Below are 18051 nucleotides of genomic sequence, written 5' to 3' on the forward strand. Positions count from 1 at the left end.
ATGTGAGGCAGAGTGACCCCTCTTACCTCACCTCCATCTTTGCATGGTGACAGAGAAGCCAGCAGCGGCCCAAACTGGGCAGAGCTGGTGGTGGGAGGGACTGAGTATACAGAGAAAAGGGGGTGGGGGGGATGTTGGTCGCACCGAGCGTGCCAAATGAGCACATGAAGACAGTAATGTGATCTGAGTTTGAGTGACAGGACCCTTATTTTTTTATTACAGAGGTTTGACAGGGCTATAAAAGAGGCATGAGGCAGCGGCTGCAGGCAGGAGAGACAGACAGAGAGACACTGACCATCCCAGCAGAAGACCAGTGGACTTAAGCTTCACTTACCCACCCTGTGAATAAACTACATATCAAGGAGAAGAATGGGACTGCACAGCGTTGAGGAACTGGTAAGATCACCTGAGTTAATGTAAATTATAGTAACTATGGAGAGAACTATAGGAAGCAGATTGGAACCGACAATAATCGGGTTTATAAGGGGAAATACATATGAAGATGTTTTTTAATATAAAAAAATATGATTCTAAAACACTTTTTTTTTTAAAGTTCTTCACATGCTCTTTACATGCTATACAATATTGTTTTATAGTGTCACGCTGCTGCAAAGTGATTATCAGAGAATGTCGACTACGAACTGGTTTTTAATCGTTTTTCCATTTACATGTAAAGTGTGTATCATTTCCCTTGATTGTCTTGATTTTTCTTACTATCACTTGACACCATGGAAAACAAATACATAGTGTTGCGTATGATATGAGGTAAAACTAGAAGAAGACAACGTACTTCTGTAAAAAAAAAAAAAAAAAAGGACAGGAAAGAAAACAAACAAATATTTCAACACTGGTGTGACAATTGTTCATGTGGAATCAGAACACATGAAGAATAAACCCAGCCAATCAGGACCAACAATCCTTAAAAGCGGAACATAATTACCTCAATAATCACTTCTTATCTAAACTCAGGGTTCCTTAAATCACTTCATTTCATTGCTTAACAACCCCTTACTTTAGGAGCTGCTTAATTACAACTTAATTTAGATTAAGGTAAGAATCTCATTAAAGTTTTTCCCCCCATCGTTGCTTTTACTGCACATTTCATCAAGATATTTCATCTTTTTTTCTTAACTGAGGGGTTCTCTTCCCTAATGACGAAGCGGTAAATAGAAAGAGCCACAGACCATAAGCACTTTAAATGTTTACATGAGCACATCAATAATTGGAGATACAAACAGTAGTAACTCATTAAAGAGTTGAAGTGTGTGTGTGTGTGTGTGTGTTAATGTGTTGGAGACATGGTGTCAGCGGCTGAATGTGAGAGCTGCTCATCCCTCCTCGTTTTTTAATTGCGCAAGCTTTCCTTTCTTGAAATGCAAAATAAAAGTTCACTGAAGTTTCGAATCAACATGGTCAGTTTGGTGAAGCTATGGAGAGAGATTTACATCTTTTAAATTTCCCATAAAAGCACGTAGAGCACACTGACCTCAGTGTAACACCTCCGTGTCTCAACATCTCCATCCCTTCTCTCCTGCAGGTGTCCGGGAAGAGGTCAGAGGGCAAAGAGGCGGACGACTTCCAAGGTGGCGTCTACGAGGCGGCTGTCAATCAAGAGAAGCAGGATGACCGCAGGTCCCACAGGGAGCGGGGGGGCAGAGGTCTGTCAGAGGAGGAGAGGAGCGACTGTGGCGGCCAACAGGAGCAAGTCAGCGTTGCAGCTCTCAACGTAAGAACACACAAAATACACAATATACAGTTAATTTGAGAAAGTTATTTTGATACTTACCAAGGTGAAACATAAATATGCTACGTATATTTAATCTTAGCCTATTTGAGTATACTTGAAGCCCTACTAATCATAATACTTAGTGTTATTTTGGAACAACTATTATATTTAAATTGTGATTAAATAGGATTTAAGAACTATTTGAAGCGTATTAAGTATATTTTTTGTGCTAAATTGGAACAACTTAAAGTATACTTAGTAATATTGAAGTACATGACTGTGTATGTGCTAATATGCATGTCGATAGTTCACTTAACTTGTATTTTTATTGTATTTTAAGTATATTTTAAATATATTCGAAATATATTAATATTGTGATTATAGTACACCAAAAGTATACTTTTGGTGTACTATAATCACAATATTAATATAATAATAGTGTGCTAATATTATACCAAAAGTATACTTTTCGTATACTATAATCACATTCTAAATATATAAATATGGTTTTTATTATGTACAAGTACTTACAAAACTGTAATAAATGCAATCACCACTTGGTATCAGCCAGTTCCATTGCGCGCTAATCCCCGCCCACATGGACTCACCCCTTCTGAGTCTCTTGGTCCATGCTGCCACCTGAAGGCGTTGGGAGTATAACACGTGCATTATAAACCTCATCACTGTGGTATTGACATTGTTTTTTGCACTTTAACATTTATTGGACTTGAAATAAATCTGATCATAAATGTAATGTTCCAGTAATTGCAGTGTGTGAATTAAAAACACCATGTTCATTGTGTATTATTAATCTTTAATGGCCATATTTTTAATGCACACCTGTGTCAATGCTGGTGATCATTCAATCTGAAGATACATCATTATAAATGAATCACAATGGATAAAACGAAGAGTAATATTTTAAGTACAATTGTGAGGCTTTCTACTTATAATGTAATATATTTCAGCAGGACATATTGTAACAGTTCAGCTCTGTCTACTTAGGTGCCCTCACTTGACCTCTGCCAGTGACATTACAATCCGGCCGAGGACAAGTGCAAGTGAGGGGACCGAAGTAGACAAGGACTAATGAGGGAATTGGCAACAGGTGAGACGGGCATGAGTACCAGGTGAAGGGAATGAGGGATTGACGAGGTGGGAGTGATCAGAGGCAGGTGAGAGAACAGGTGAAGGGAGCTGGACTAACGAGATGGGAAGCAGGATCTGGAATGACATAATAGTTAGTGAAACAGGCAAACAGGATGAAAAGCGACTAATAAAAGGAAGGTGTGGAGCTGAACTGTTACACATATTGTACTTTACTCAAAGCCATTAAGCTGATTTGCTGAGTATAATTTTACCTGCAAAGCAAATTACAGTTTTCCATAAGAACTAACTGAATCATTACAAGCTGCTAGATTATACAAGTTAACTACACAGTATCAATAATTTACACTCTGATATCTCTATATGCATCGCTGTTACCTTTATTATTTAAGCTAATTTGACTAGATAGTGCTTGCTGAGCTTTGACTTGTTCTGTGATCTTTCACTTGTTTATTATTTCTCAGTGAACATGAAGCACAATAACTGCTGTTTTCAAAATAAAAGTTCCCACTTCCTCTGTGGTTGAGTGCTCAAAGCATCTTCTGCCTTGCCTCCCCTCAGACGGATAGAAGCGGCCGGCTGAAGCTGGAGACGGTGGATGACCTGTTCAACATCCTGCAACTGATGAAGCAGAGGAGGGAGAGAAAGGTTCCCGTCCATAAGAAAAAGCAGCCAGAGCCGGAGAGAGTGGTACGATTATGTTCTTTATTTCAGTGTCTCACCAACATATTACTTTCTTCTCCATCAGCGGAACACACAAATGTGCCTACAGCATAATATTATTACTTATTCTTTTTCTGGAATGAGACAGTTTTTTATATGCTAAATCTGAGGATGACAGTTCATGAATGAAGAGAAAGTTAGAGAAATCTGGTTCAAACATAGATTTAACAATGGGGTACAAACTACCCGAGAGCGAACCCTCTGTGTGAATGACCCTTGACCTTGTAACTGACCCAGGAGCACCGTCCCTTTCCCTCCAGTTGACATGCTTGTTTTTGATTGTTCAGCCGGAGACTGTGGACGATCAGCTGTTCCTGACGGCCGCCATGGAGAACAAGCTGCCGGTGGTGGAGAAGTACCTGGCTGATGGAGGATGCCCCAATGCAGCCGACAACGTGAGTGTCGCTTAGTAATCTGCGTCTAGAAACACGGCAACTTGTCAGAATCTCACAAAAAAACATCCAAATCAACATGTAAAAAAAATTGTATATGTCATTTATTTATAGAACTGCTTTTAAGTGATGTCGTCTTTTTATGCAGTTCTTCGGTTTCCCTCATTTAGTTTGTCTGTTGTTCTTTATTTAGTTTTTGTATTTTTCTATTCCATTTGTTTTGCCTTGATTCTCTGTAGAGCACTTTGTAAACCCTGTTTTAAAGATGCTATATAAATGAAGTTATTATTATTATTATTATCATTATTATTATCATACATTAATGAAATAAATACTTGCCCGTGATAATAATAGTGGGCTTTCAAACTACTACCATTATCAGATGCATGAAGCTCTTTTAGGTGGAGTATTGATTATTAAATTGATAAACTTTTTCTTCCTGTCCAGTTCAAGAGAACCGCGCTGCACAAAGCCTCATTCAAAGGGCACGTGGAGGTCATGAAAAGACTCCTGGAGGCCGGAGCGTCCATCCAGAAAAAGGACAAGGTGAGGGATATATGTAACGCCCACAAACACACAAACACACAGTGTTGGAGCTATTTATTGGATCGTACTATATAGGAATTTTAATTAGAAGTAGTATTGTTTAATGATTCAGGTTGTTTACTTATTTAGGTTGGATATTTTGATATATTAGAATATATTTTTCTTTTGATAGTTTTTAGTTTAGTTGAATTCATTGTTGTTGTTGTTTAGATATATGTAGTCTTTTGAATTGGGTAACACTGTGGGCCCCTGTGGTTATATGTAGGAGTAGGCAGATACAGGACCAGCATGCAACTGGGTAGGAGAGGCAGCGCTAGGAGTTCCTTTGTTCTTTTGTTTGTCTGCTTGTTTTGTTAAGTTAAATAATTAAACTGAGAAATGGAATCCTGAATGGACAATGGTGCTTCAGTGGCAATTTGATTTATATATTTATTTGATTTAATGGGCAAATGGCCACTAAACATAGCGTCAGTCTAACAGTTCTGTGTGTGTGTGTGTGTGTGTGTGTGTGTGTGTGTGTGTGTGTGTGTGTGTGTGTGTGTGTGTGTGTGTGTGTGTGTGTGTGTGTGTGTGTGTGTGTGTGTGTGTGTGTGTGTGTGTGTGTGTGTGTGTGTGTGTGTGTGTGTGTGTGTCTGTGTCTGTGTCTTAGCTGGACGCCACGGCAGTCCACTGGGCCTGCAGAGGAGGCAGCCTGCCGGCCCTGCAGCTCCTCCTCGACCAGGGAGCCAAGTTCACCGACAGAGACAAGGTTGGTACACAGTTACGGATCTTTGGCTCTACCTGCTGGTGGAAATGAAGAAGACACCCATGTGTTCGATGATTTCTGTACATATCTCCATTACATATTGGAAGAGTATTAATGAAACCTAAACTCTTTCCTCAGTTGCACAGCACTCCTCTTCACGTGGCCGTGCGGACGGGACACTGCGAGTGCGCCGAGCATCTCATCCAATGTGGAGCAGACGTCAACGCCAAAGACAGAGTAAGGACTCTTGACACGACACAGAGGTCACAGCGAAAAATTCAATGTACAGCTGTATATAACACTCTGTTCTGTTTCCTCCCACCACTGAAGGATGGAGACACGCCCATGCACGATGCTGTGAGAATAAACAGATTCAAGATGATCAAGCTGTTGATGATGTACGGGGCCGGTCTCAACACCAAGAACTGTGTAAGTTTAGAGAAATTTAGCATATCTTTCTTAATCCCACCTCAAAAATAATCAAGAGATGATATTTTTCGATTCTGGCATGAAAAGCAACATATTTAGGCACTTACTCCAGTGCAAACTGGGCCTGTTCGCCTTTAAAGACTCTTAGCATTTACATTCCATCGATGGTCCCCTGACTCTGATGGTTGAAGGTCTTCCAGCCTTCAGGAGGAATCTGATCTGCTGTCGACCAAAAGAACACACGCCACAGTTGTCCTGCGTGAGCTGTAGAGTAGAAATATATAAAGCAGGCCGAATACAGCCCCCCTCCACATTTGGCTCGGCACCCTGAACAATACCAGAGACACATTATGATTTTTTTTTTCAGTCTGGCCATGCAAATCCTAGACTAGCCGCTGTCAAATAGAACGGAATAATGGCGAAAAGGTTAGGTAAGAGAACAATTGAAAGGGTTATTCATATTTGGTTATGTGAGGCTTTCTGGAAAACAATAATTTTTTACATTTAGGCACCCCAGCGATCGTCACACTTTTTCGGTTACAAACTGACCCCATCAGAGAAGGGAAAAGTTATGTGGCCCTCACAGGAAAAAGTTTGGGGACCCCTGGTATAGAGTGTATATAAGGATGTTTACAATATATACAATGAAATAGCCGACCAGGACATATTACATTTAAGAAATTAAATAATAAAGAAAAATGTAAAATAAAAATGATAAAGAATTATTTACAATTATTTAAAAATACAAATAAATAAATAAATGAAAATAAATCAAATCAAAGTGTAGACAGTGTATCTAAGTGAAAATAAAGTGAAAGCGGTGCAAGTTTTATTGATGTTGTTCAATTTGAGGAGGACCACCCTCTCCACCACCTACTACAGGGACAGAGGAGTACTTTCTCCAAACGTCTCCTCACGCTCCGCTGCCACAAGGACAGATACAGGAGAACATTCCTGCCGACGGCTATTAGGCTCTATAACAGATCACCTCTTGCCAGATCCTAGTGCAATAACTGTAATAATAACATAATAATTATCACTGTACACATTCATATTTACACTATGTTGATCTGCACTTCACACATTTCATTTACACTACACACATACACACACTTTGCATTTTGCACACTGTCTATATTTAATTTAATTTTACACTGGTCATTATCATTAGTATTATATTTGTGTATGCATATATGTTGTGTAAATATATATATATACATATATATTTTATTTGGTATTTTATATTTTACTTTGTATACTTTGCACAGTCATTGTATTATATTTGTTTGTGTGTCTGTATATATATATACATATATGTTTCATTTTATTTATATACATATATATACTTCATTTTGTATTTTATATTGTACTTATATACATCTATATCTTCATCCCTGTTTTTTATATTTATATTGTATTCTCGTGTGTTTAGTTTATTGGTGCTGCTACTGTGACGATAAATTTCCCCCTGGGGATTAATAAAGTATATATCTATCTATCTATCTATCATCTGGCCAGAGGTGATTTATTATACAGTCTAATAGCAGTTGGCAGGAATCCTGTAACTTTCCACGTGAAGCTGTCCCTGCAGCACACGATACAAACAAGCTACAGGTGTGACAGTTGTCACAAAGCCAGCATCCCAGTTTTTAATTTGAAGTCCCGTGTGTTTTGTTTCTCCCGTGCAGGACGGTAAAACTCCCCTGGAGACACTGAATTCGTGGCAGAACGGAGCCAAGAGCCTCCTGTGCAACTTCAGCCAGTAGAAGTCAACACATTCCACCAAGAGCAGGATTTCAACATGCGACTCAGTCTCAGGATATGTTGGTTGGGCTTGACAGGGAAACATTTAAAGTCCATTCTGGTATATTTCCACACAAAAACGGGTCTATCCAGTGAGGCTGCGAGTGTGCGGTTGAATCATATTCGAGCAGTGCCACGCGTTCAGGCATACGCCGAGGCCCTCAGGACGTCACCGCATTATTATCTGAAGTTAGTAAAACTAATGGGAAATATCTCAACTAAGTCCCTACTTACTGCTCATCGTACAGCCACTCGGGCAGCAGGAACCTGAAGAACAATGTGAAGTGTAACCAGGTGGTTAATAATGTGATGATTAGCAGCGATCGATGAACTGTTTGCCACATATTGCTGGACAATGTCTCGGCTGTGAAGATGTGTTCTTCTTCTTTTCTAAATGTTCACTTTAAGCTGAGTTGAAGTCGGCGACGCTGCAATGAGAAGATGATGTATTTATTATTGATTAATGACAACTGAGCGATCAACAACAACCAAGTGACTGTCTAGAGTTGTAGTGTAGTTTGAGTGTTTGAAACATGTTCAGGGTTAGATTTGAACTAATTATATACACTTTATTTATTTATTTGTATTTATTAACTAATGGGAACTGGGAGGTAGTGTTTTTTTTTCTCCAGATGTACAACACCTGGTTCACACTTTCCTCCCAGTTCCATTAGATCAACAGTTTGTGGATCAATCCAAGTGTAACACGGAAGTTATTTATTTGTATAAAATGACTCCATCTTAGTGTGAAACGTAAAAGAAATGGGAGGAACTAAGCCTTGCCTTATACTGGCAGGTTGTGTGTGTTATACTTCAACATTCAGAGGAATTTAACCAAGTTTGTTGGTCTTGTGAATTTTAAGATTGAGAGATGAGAAGAAAGTTTTGGGCACAGAATGAGAAGAGCCTCTCCACTTCCACTTGCTTTATTGAAAATGGTGATTAGCAGTTATACAGTACATTTTTTTTCTTTTTCTTTTTTCTTCACGAGACACATACGCAATACGAAAATACATGGAGCGACATCATAAGAAATCTGTGAGTTAAAGAAACGTACTGCTGAGCACATGAAGCCCAGTCAAGTTATGTTGACTCATCTTCATCTTCAACTTTTGTTCCTCATCAAATTGAAAACATAGGAATCATCAACCCTCTTCCTCAGTCCACAACGTTGATTGGACATTTGTTTGGAAGTTTAGTTCAGACTACCTTCAGAAACAAGTTTATCTTGTTTAGAGTTTCCCAGTTTCTTCTACTGGAGTTCAATTTGAGCATCTGGGGCCTCGTCACCTTATCGAAGGTCACCTGGGGATACAAACAATTCAACTTGCACGAGCGGACATTCCAGCTGCTGGCCCATTTTGACGCGCACACACACACACACACACACACAGAGAGAGTGCAGGAGGGAAGTAGACGAAAAGTCAGAGTTGGTTCAGGGGATGTTTGACCAGTGTTTATGGGGATAGAGCAGGTCTTAATATATGGCTGGAAATAAGATACATTTTGTATTGCCAAAGATATATGTGCATTTTGCCTTGTATTTGTCGATTGTTTGATTAAAACTTGTTTTGAACTTAAGATGTCTTTATTGAGAGAGAGTGAGAGAGAGAGCGCGCACACAACCGGGAGGTTTGATGTAGGAATTAGTAATGTGTGCTCTTGTGTGATTCCATATTGATTTAGAGTGAGAGAGCAAATTTAAGAGGCTGAGCCACAATTAGTTCTTAACACACGAATGCTAAGTATTTTGCGTGTCACTCTGAGCAACTTTATTTTTTTCCAAGATGAAATTATGTTTAAAAAAACTCATCATTAAGTTTTTTGACAAACATTGTGTTTAGGCTTAATATCCCAACATACAATTAGGCCTATAAGTTTAAGCAACAAAACCACGTAATTGTGTTTGGTTTCATGTCACATTGTCTTTCTTTCTCGCAACCCCCATGCAGCGCCTCCTCAGACGCTGGTAGCCTGCTGGGTAACGGGATGATTTACACGGCTAATAATAAGTCGTAAACTATAAATATATTTCCAGAGAAGGAATTCTGCATGTGGACTATTTATATATACCTGACCCATGATACACACACAAACACACACACACACACACACACACACACACATTGAATATAATGATAGTGTCATCTTGACATTCTCATTGAGACAGCTGACAACATGAGTGAAGGATATGAGGTGTGAGTTGGAGAAGGAGTGGCAGCTGAAATAGGCACAAGGGACTTTATTTTGATGAGCCGCACTTTTTTTTATAATTTAGTCTCGCGGTTGGTGCCGAGCGGTCGTTAATTTTGTATATGTTCTGCTTGTGACCGTGCCGTGAAGCAGTCAGCAAAAGGCCCGTGACAGCGCTCACATAGCTGAATACAAAAGTTGTTGTTGCTTTCCAAGCGAGTTCAGACCTTCAAGGGTCAGCGTGCTGCTGCTGGCAGAGAATAGACCGCAGCATATACGGAGTTGTTGTGTTGATGAGTTCCAATCAAATGAAACTAGGACAATGTACACATGCATGGTATGTTTTAACATCTAACGTGTTTTTTTATGTTAAAAAACCCACTGTGAAGGTTAATGCTTGGTGCAATACCTTTTCCATGTTTGTAGGCCTACACTCAGAAAAAATAAGGTGCCATCTGGAACCAAAAAGGTTCTTCAGAGTGATGCCATAGAAGATATAAAGGTGCCTCAAACGAAAAAATGGTTCTCCAGTAGGTAATAGTTCTTCGTAGAACCTCAACGCCTTTTAAAGAACCATTTAGAACCTTTATTTGTCTGTGTGTTTATAAAGAGAGGTCACAACTAGTCCCAAACTGATTTAACGCAGTCATATTGACAAAGTTATTTTCATTGACACTGCTTCTGTCTCTATTCTCAGACAACAGAACAAGTCTGCAGTTTATTTCCGCAGCGTGTCACCAAGCTGCTGCGCTGTGAATCCAATTATTGTGTCTGAACACAACATCATCAGGCACGCGAAAGAGAAAACTGGCAGTGAGATCCCTTAAAACGAGTGATCACAGAGAAGGTGAGTGGGACTGTTGTCATTTTGAAAAGGTTCTGCTGGAGAACAGAAGCACAGAAGCCCCAAGAACAGAATTCCCAAGAACAGAATCCCCAAGAACAGAATCCCCAAGAACAGGGATTCCCAAAGTGTGGTGCGCTGAAAAAAAACTCTCGGCTATTTAATGTTTGAATGCAGGGGTGCTCAATACGTCGATCGTGGTCGCCGCAGAGCTCGACGTGCCCCCCCCCCCCCCCCCCGTCACTCTTCTCGGCTCGATGCCGGCGCGCGTCACGCTCAGCCGTGATGCGCGCATAGGTGAGCACACTCTCACTAGCACCCCCCCCCCCCCCCCCCCGTCAACAACTCTTGCATTCTGTTGCGTTTTTCTTTATTACGTTGTGGGGGATTGGGGGTGCGTGAACCCGGTCGGGATGTAGAAGGGGGTGCGTGGTCTAAAAAGTTTGGGAACCCCTGCCCTAGAACATGTTTACGGTGCGCTTCATTTTCAACCGGCGCATCTTTTCTCACCTTTACGGCGCTCGTGTAGCGGTCCAGGAATCCCTGCTCCCTGGATGCCAGGCACTCCGTCAACCAATTTGGCATCGGGACAGAAGGGAGAGAGAAAGAGAGAACTGACGGAAGAGTACGTGAGTCAGACGTTATTTCATATTCGCGCTCGATAAAGAGAAATGTGGACAGTGAGACCAGAGCCTTTAACTAATAGACTCTCATGTGTTTGTTATTGATATGGACAGTTCGAACCCACTATGCCTCATATGTGCAGAGAGCGCTGCAATTATTTAAAGACGCAATGTTAAGCGCCGTCCACGAGGCAATTAAAGCACTAATAAAGTTGAGCAAACGTTAATAACGAAGGCACAGAAAAATGAAGTTGATAAAAACGCAAACAATTATCAGATTCCTATAATTCACTGCCAGGCATGATGTTAATGGAGAGGGAATAGAGCTGAAACAAGGGCTTTTAATAACCACAGATAAAGTCCCTACAAAAACATTTCTCTTTTTAGAAGATGAGAATAATATGGATATCGTGGCACAATTCTGTTCAATTTTTTTTTCTGAGATTTAGTAGCCTACTCAATGTTAACATTTTACAAAAGCTGTTTCATATGTATTTTTGTTGTTGTTTACAATGCAGCCCTCATGTACCCGCAGTGCTGCTGCTAGCCATGTTGGTGCATAACTCCTTCATGATGCCCCCCCCCTGAGATAGGAAAGTGTGTGTGTGGGGAAGGGGGGGGGGGCACCATCGTAACTTTTTTTTGTTGCAATTAAATATATCTATTGTTCTGCCTGTTTTGTGATATACATGCCTAAAAGATGCCTAATATTTCTATACTGAAATAATATCGGCATTGAGAGAAGCACCTTGATTTATTATTTCAGTATGTATTATTTTATAATTTATCCAGTGCAATTTGAAATCTGACAATAAATAATGTTTAGACATGATTTAATAGAACTTTTGTTATTTCATTTAATTGAATGCCCCTGATGTAGAAGATAATTTCCTGATGATTCTTGATATTAGAGAAGCAAAATGATTCAAAAACAGCTAATCTTTGGAATTTCTTGCAAAAATCCATTTTTCCTGTTAATCTAGTTGTTTGGTCTGCACCATATTTGTATCGGCAGCTTTCCAAAGGAGAGTGTAAGCAACTGACAACCATCCCACCCAACTCGAAGGGTTGTTAAAGCAGTTTAGAGGTTTCGAGGGCGCAGTCGCCAAACCAAAAGGCAATGAGTATGCTGGTAAATTCATTTTAATCTGTGACAACCTGACTCTATCAAACTCCGTCAGGTTCAACATGGCTGTCAGTATCCCAGGAGTAATGGCAATGGTTGTATTCTACCTGCTGATCTTTGGAGTCGGCATCTGGGCCTCTTTCAAGTCCAAAAAGGAAAGGAAAAAAAGTCAGGTTGATAGCATGGAGACGGCCCTGCTGGGAAACCGAAGCATCAGTAGAGTTGTGGGGATCTTCACCACTGCAGGTGAGTTCACCTTATATTGCAGCCCAATATCATGACATCATGACATATGGACAAGAATTGTAAATTGTTGTTGTGTGTGTTCAGCACAAAAACTAAGAAAATGCAAAGTCAATATACAGGTGCATCTCTACCTGTGAGGCTAGACTACTGACGACTTGGGTCCTGGCTAAGTATCTTCTTTAAATAAGTTTTATCTGCTAAGCCACTTTTGTATTTGTTGTATTGACGCTGCTAGATTGTTAGACTGTACGGTCTTAGGAATCAACTTTGGCAGACAGTTGATTCTTGTACACCTGAATATCCAGTGATTAGGGGGTAGATTAGCTGTTGTTGTGAGGCCATTTGGTTTCAATTAGCGGACATTTGAATACCGACCGGCTAGTGGAGTGTCCGATCACGGCTGGAGCTTATTATCGTCAACTCGGGTGCACAACCGAGTAGGGTCTTTAGCGTCAGCGGAAACTCGTCGTATGAAGACTCGGAGGATAAAGACCTCGGAGTCTTTCATTGGAGTCTTCGGGGGTGGTGGGTATAACACTGCTTTGTGAATATGTGTTTACTTCAACTCATACTATAGGCCTCAGACTCGTTCTTACATGTACCGAAATTCCTCCTCTTCTCTCTGTACACTAATTCTCTCGGTTCTGTCATTCGTTCGCATGGCTTTTCCTACCATAGCTATGCTGATGACACCCAACTGATACCTTTGTTTCCCCAATCTGAAGCACAGGTAGCGGCACAAATCTCTGCCTGTCTGACTGACATCTCTCAGTGAATGTCTGCACACCACCTGAAAATCAACCCTGAAAAAACTGAGCTACTTTTCCTTCTAGTGAAAGGCTCTCCCAACCACGACTTGACTACCCACAACCTGACTACCACCTTCAACAACTCTGTGTTAGCCCTTACGCTGACTGCCAGGAACCTCGGGGTGACACTCGACAGTCAACTCTCGCTGACTGCCGACATCACTGCGACAACACGTTCCTGTAGGTACATGCTGCACAACATCAGGAGAATACGGCACAGGTTTTGTTCCAGGCGCTGGTTATTTAATGCCTCGACTACTGTAACTCCCTCCTGGCAGGTCTACCTGCTAAGGCCATCCGACCTCTGCAGCTCATCCAGAATGCAGCAGCTCGACTGGTCTTCAGCCTCCCGAAAGTCACCCACACCACTCCGCTCCTCCGCTCCCTCCACTGGTTACCGGTGGCTGCCCGCATCCGCTTCAAAACATTGGTTCTTGCGTACCGTGTTGCAAACGGATCGGGCCGCGTCTACATCCGGGATATGGTCAAGCCGTACACCCCAGCATGTTCACTCTGCTCGGCAACAGCCAACCGACTTGTGACACCGTCCCTTCTAGCTAATCACTCGACAAAATCCAGACTGTTTGCTGTTCTGGCTCCTCGGTGGTGGAACGAGCTCCCCACTGACATCAGGACAGCAGAAAGTCTCTACATCTTCTGTTGGCAATTGAAAAAAAACATCTTTCCGACTATATCTGGAATAAAAACAGATTAGCACTTCAGTGGCACTTGATTGGCACTTACTTATGGTACTTTTGTAGTTTGACTTGATTGAAGAAATGTTACGTTCTGGATTCTTGTTGTTCTGAGTTTGTACACATGGTTGAATGCACTTATTGTAAGTCGCTTTGGATAAAAGCGTCTGCAAAATGACATGTAATGTAATGTAATCCTTTTTCGTGGAGGGCAGACAATTTAAATGCATCAGTGTGGCGAAAAAAGACGTGACTTCCAAATTCTAAATCAGACTGATAAAAGGTTGTCTTTAAAAGTATTAAAACACATTTTTGTGTCAAATGTAATGTTAGCTAATACCATTTGAATACGGTTGACCTCAAGAGGGAACACAGCATGCCTCGAAGACATTTCTTTTGTTCATTGATTTGAATCTTGTTCCCTCTTGTCAGTTTGCCAGAAGGTGATGGCAATGAAATAATTTGATTATAATCAATATTCCTCTATCCTGTCATCAACATTTTTTTGTCAAGCAGACCTGCGTGTTGTCTGTGTGTCTGTGTGTGTGTCTATGTGTTTGTGTGTTCTCATATGTTTTTGTTCCCTTATCAGCGACGTGGATTGGAGGTGGCTTCATTGTTGGAACATCAGAAATGGTGTACGACCCCTCTATGGGCCTTGTCTGGGTTTCCAGCTATATTTTAGGAGAAGTACTAAGTTTGATTATTGGTAAGTCTGTTCTCAATCACTAATGTGTAGTGTGTTATATTTGTTTTGCCAGACACAACTGACAACTGTGTTATGTGTCAGACTTCAACCCCTCACTGTATACATTCACGCCTACATGTCACTTTTTGGCACGCGCATTTCCGTTGCAGATTAAGGTCTTCCTAACGAATGGAATCACAGATAATTTCTGGAATTCGGAAACTTTGCAAAATTGCCACTGAATGTATTTTATTTGAGTAAGTTTTTCTTTATGTTCTCTACAGTCTTGTTTGTTTAGAACTGTTAGTCCATTCCCAAAATGTTAACGTTCATAATAGCGTGCAGAGGTATTCTACAAAAAATGATGAACGCCAGCGTTGCATTGTGGTGAGATGGTACCAGGGTGACCACCGCCGTCTCACGGTAAGTGGGTTCTGCATGTTCTCCGTATGGGTTACTGAAAAATGGTCCTTGTTTCATTAATTAGGTGGTCTGTTCTTTGCTGGGCCAATGAGAGAAAGAAGATATTTGACCATGATGGATCCTTTCCACATCAAGTATGGAAAAGTACCAATGACTCTTTTTGCTGTGGCCACACTGGTGACGGACATTTTGTGGGTGACATCAACGCTGGTTAGTTTAGGTATGTAAGCCATGACAGTTTAAATAAGATAACATTTTGAAAAATGAGATGTACACACGTGTTGCATATATGACAGAAGTAATCCCAATCTAAAGGAAATGGCACTGTCGTTTCTTGCGTATGCAAGGATACACTTGCAAATTAATGTAATTTTTACAACAATGAATGATTGCCAGCTGTGTTTTCACAGGTTCAACCATGAGTGTGATTTTGGATTTACCATTCACCATATGCATCTGGATCTCTGCAGTGGTGGCTATCATCTACACGCTAATGGGGGGTCTCTACTCTGTGGCCTACACAGATGTCATACAGCTTATTCTTATGTTCATCAGCTTGGTACGTTTTCCCACTTCCTGGTTTTCTAAAGACAGGTTTTGCTGGTTTAGTTTGATGGCTTTTCACATAAAATGGGTGATGGGGGTTGACTGACAAACAGGTATCAGCATGCTAGAGGATTCCTGCTTCTGTGGCCAATGAAGCTCAAATATAAAAATGTATGTTAAGCACAGTTTGTTCGCTTATTATCATTTGTTTAGTTCATATAACCAAAGCACAAAGTCAGAGAAAGATCAGGTCTTTTCAAAAACAAAAACGTAAAGACAGTGTATTGTCAGTGTCAACTTCTTCTATTCATTTGAATTCGGAGCCTATACTATGAACAATTCTAGACTGAAAACAGTCATATTTGTGTTGCTAACAAAGGCTGTGGTCTCGTCATTAGAAGCATCAGATGCCATTTCTCTACAGTTCTTGATCTCCTTGTGGGTGCCTCAGTATTATGACGCTTGTCTCTGCAGTGGTTCTGTGTCCCCTTTGTCCTGATGAGCCCCTCCTCCATCGATATCACTCAGACGGCCCTGAACAATACTTTTCAGGCACCCTGGCTGGGTAAACTAGAAGCAGACAAAGCTTGGAGATGGATCGACATTGTATGTGTTATGGTAAGTAGAAGATCGCATTATTGTTCATAAAAAAAATACTCCAAAAATTGCAGAGCCATAACCTTTATGTCTCAGCCTTATCCAAAGTGTTGCACTCCTATCCACTCAATTTGGAAAAATGTTGTGATTTCTATGGTGTGTAATATTGATATTTTCTTTGAAGGCTCTGGGTTGCCTGGGCTATCAGGAGTTCCATCAGAGAACGTTGTCTGCTAATTCCTCAGCAACGGCTCAAATCAACTGTTTTGCTGCTGCTGCAGTTCTTCTTATTTTTGCAATTCCCCCTGTCCTGATTGGTGCAACGGCCGCATCAACTGGTAATTTTTATTCCCATTCAAATCTCTTTTTTTCGTACGCTTAAAACATGCAACTTCCCTTTAAACCACTTGATGTGTCTCAACTTGTGTACTGTGTGTATCTGTCCATGCCTTAGACTGGAATCTGACTTCTTATGGTTCTCCATCTCCATTTGAACGCGGGGAGACAACTCTTGTAATGCCCATTGTCTTGCACCATCTCACTCCGACCTATGTCTCCATTGTCGGCATTGGATGTGTCGCTACCGCGGTGATGTCATCGACTGATTCTGGCTTGCTTGCTGCAGCTTCCATCTTCACCTCCAACATCTATAAGAGCCTCCTGAGGACCCAGGTCACAACCTTGAAGTTGTTCTTATAATCGACTGGCTTTGGCAAGAGTTAGATTGACAGATGGTTCTTCCAATCCCCTGCCCACTATTGTGTTAAATTTCCTGCCCTTTCAACAGTTTTCGATGATGGATCCTCAGATGGTTCTGTGTAGGATAAGTAACTCATCATGCCATCTTTTCTCTATTTCTCCTATCCTAGGCTTCAGAGAGAGAGATCCAGTGGGTGATTCGTGGCTGTGTGGTGGTAGCAGGCGTGATCAGCACATCTCTCACCAGTCTCGAAAACAACATATATGTGTTATGGTTTCTTAGCACATTGATAACCTACATTGTTATCTTCCCTCAACTAGTCTGTGTTCTCTTCTTCAAAATCTCCAACGGTTATGGGGCTGTTATGGGCATGCTGGTGGGTCTGCTGTTAAGACTGTTGAGTGGAGAGCCGATGATTGGGCTACCGCCCATCATCCATTTCCCAGCATGCACCCTAGAAGACGGTGTTTATGTCCAACGCTCTCCAGTGAACACCATCTGCATGGTGTCCGTCGTGGCCGCCAACCTTTTGTTTTCGTACTTGTTTTCTCTGCTCATCCAGAAAAACTTGCTTCCAGAGAAATGGGATACGTTGAACATTCAATGCAAACAGTTGCCAAAACAGCAGACGCCAACAAAGGCCGTAAAAGACACCATCATATGAGACAATGATGGGTAAGAGCCTATGATGAGTCCAGGGTATTAAAAAAAGGCAAAACCTCCCTGGCCACGGAGGCTATCAAAGGCCTTTTTTCATGACCTTTGATAGTAAAGAAGTCGTCAGGAGAGAGAGAGAGCGAGATAGATATACAACAGTGTTTGCCAGCTGGAATCGGTTTTTGTTTTTTCTCTCTTCATTGTTGTCTGATATTTTTCTGAAAAAATAAATATACTCCCAAAGTCTAAATTGGGTGAGATGTCACTTCTGGTCAAATAAACTGGTTCTCCAGCACATCCCAAACAACATCCCAGCTAGTCTACACTCTCACCTGTTTGCAAAGAGAGCCAACAGATCGGGCAAGAAACATCTTCACTGCCCTCCAATCTGAATGCTGTGTGTCGATTTCAGCGTAGCATTCAACACAATCTA

General features: G+C 41.1%; 2 protein-coding genes across 7 annotated transcripts; both read left to right on the forward strand.

Annotated features, from left to right (window-relative positions):
• Positions 1–289: 289 nt before the first annotated feature.
• On the forward strand, positions 290–9052 carry LOC130206915 (ankyrin repeat domain-containing protein 1-like). Its single transcript, XM_056435183.1, has 9 exons — positions 290–396; positions 1538–1726; positions 3395–3523; positions 3844–3951; positions 4396–4494; positions 5144–5242; positions 5378–5476; positions 5570–5668; positions 7357–9052. Exons 1-9 carry the CDS (start codon positions 370–372, stop codon positions 7432–7434), a joined length of 927 nt encoding a protein of 308 aa, XP_056291158.1. The 5' UTR covers positions 290–369; the 3' UTR covers positions 7435–9052.
• Positions 9053–10960: 1908 nt separating this feature from the next.
• LOC130206912 (high-affinity choline transporter 1-like) lies at positions 10961–17868 on the forward strand. 6 transcript variants are annotated; one of them, XM_056435176.1, is made up of 10 exons: positions 10961–11133; positions 12313–12503; positions 13337–13492; positions 14600–14716; positions 15183–15338; positions 15529–15677; positions 16139–16282; positions 16446–16599; positions 16716–16933; positions 17131–17868. In XM_056435176.1, the coding sequence occupies exons 1-10, from the start codon at positions 11063–11065 to the stop codon at positions 17623–17625; spliced, it is 1851 nt and encodes a 616-aa protein (XP_056291151.1). In that variant the 5' UTR covers positions 10961–11062; the 3' UTR covers positions 17626–17868. The 6 variants fall into 6 exon arrangements, with proteins under 6 accessions (XP_056291151.1, XP_056291154.1, XP_056291153.1 ...); XM_056435179.1 differs by having other exon boundaries at positions 16887–16933; XM_056435177.1 differs by having other exon boundaries at positions 11063–11137.
• The last annotated feature ends 183 nt before the right edge of the window (positions 17869–18051 follow it).

This window comes from Pseudoliparis swirei, chromosome 17 (assembly GCF_029220125.1).
Source record: "Pseudoliparis swirei isolate HS2019 ecotype Mariana Trench chromosome 17, NWPU_hadal_v1, whole genome shotgun sequence".
Lineage (NCBI taxonomy): Eukaryota > Metazoa > Chordata > Actinopteri > Perciformes > Liparidae > Pseudoliparis > Pseudoliparis swirei.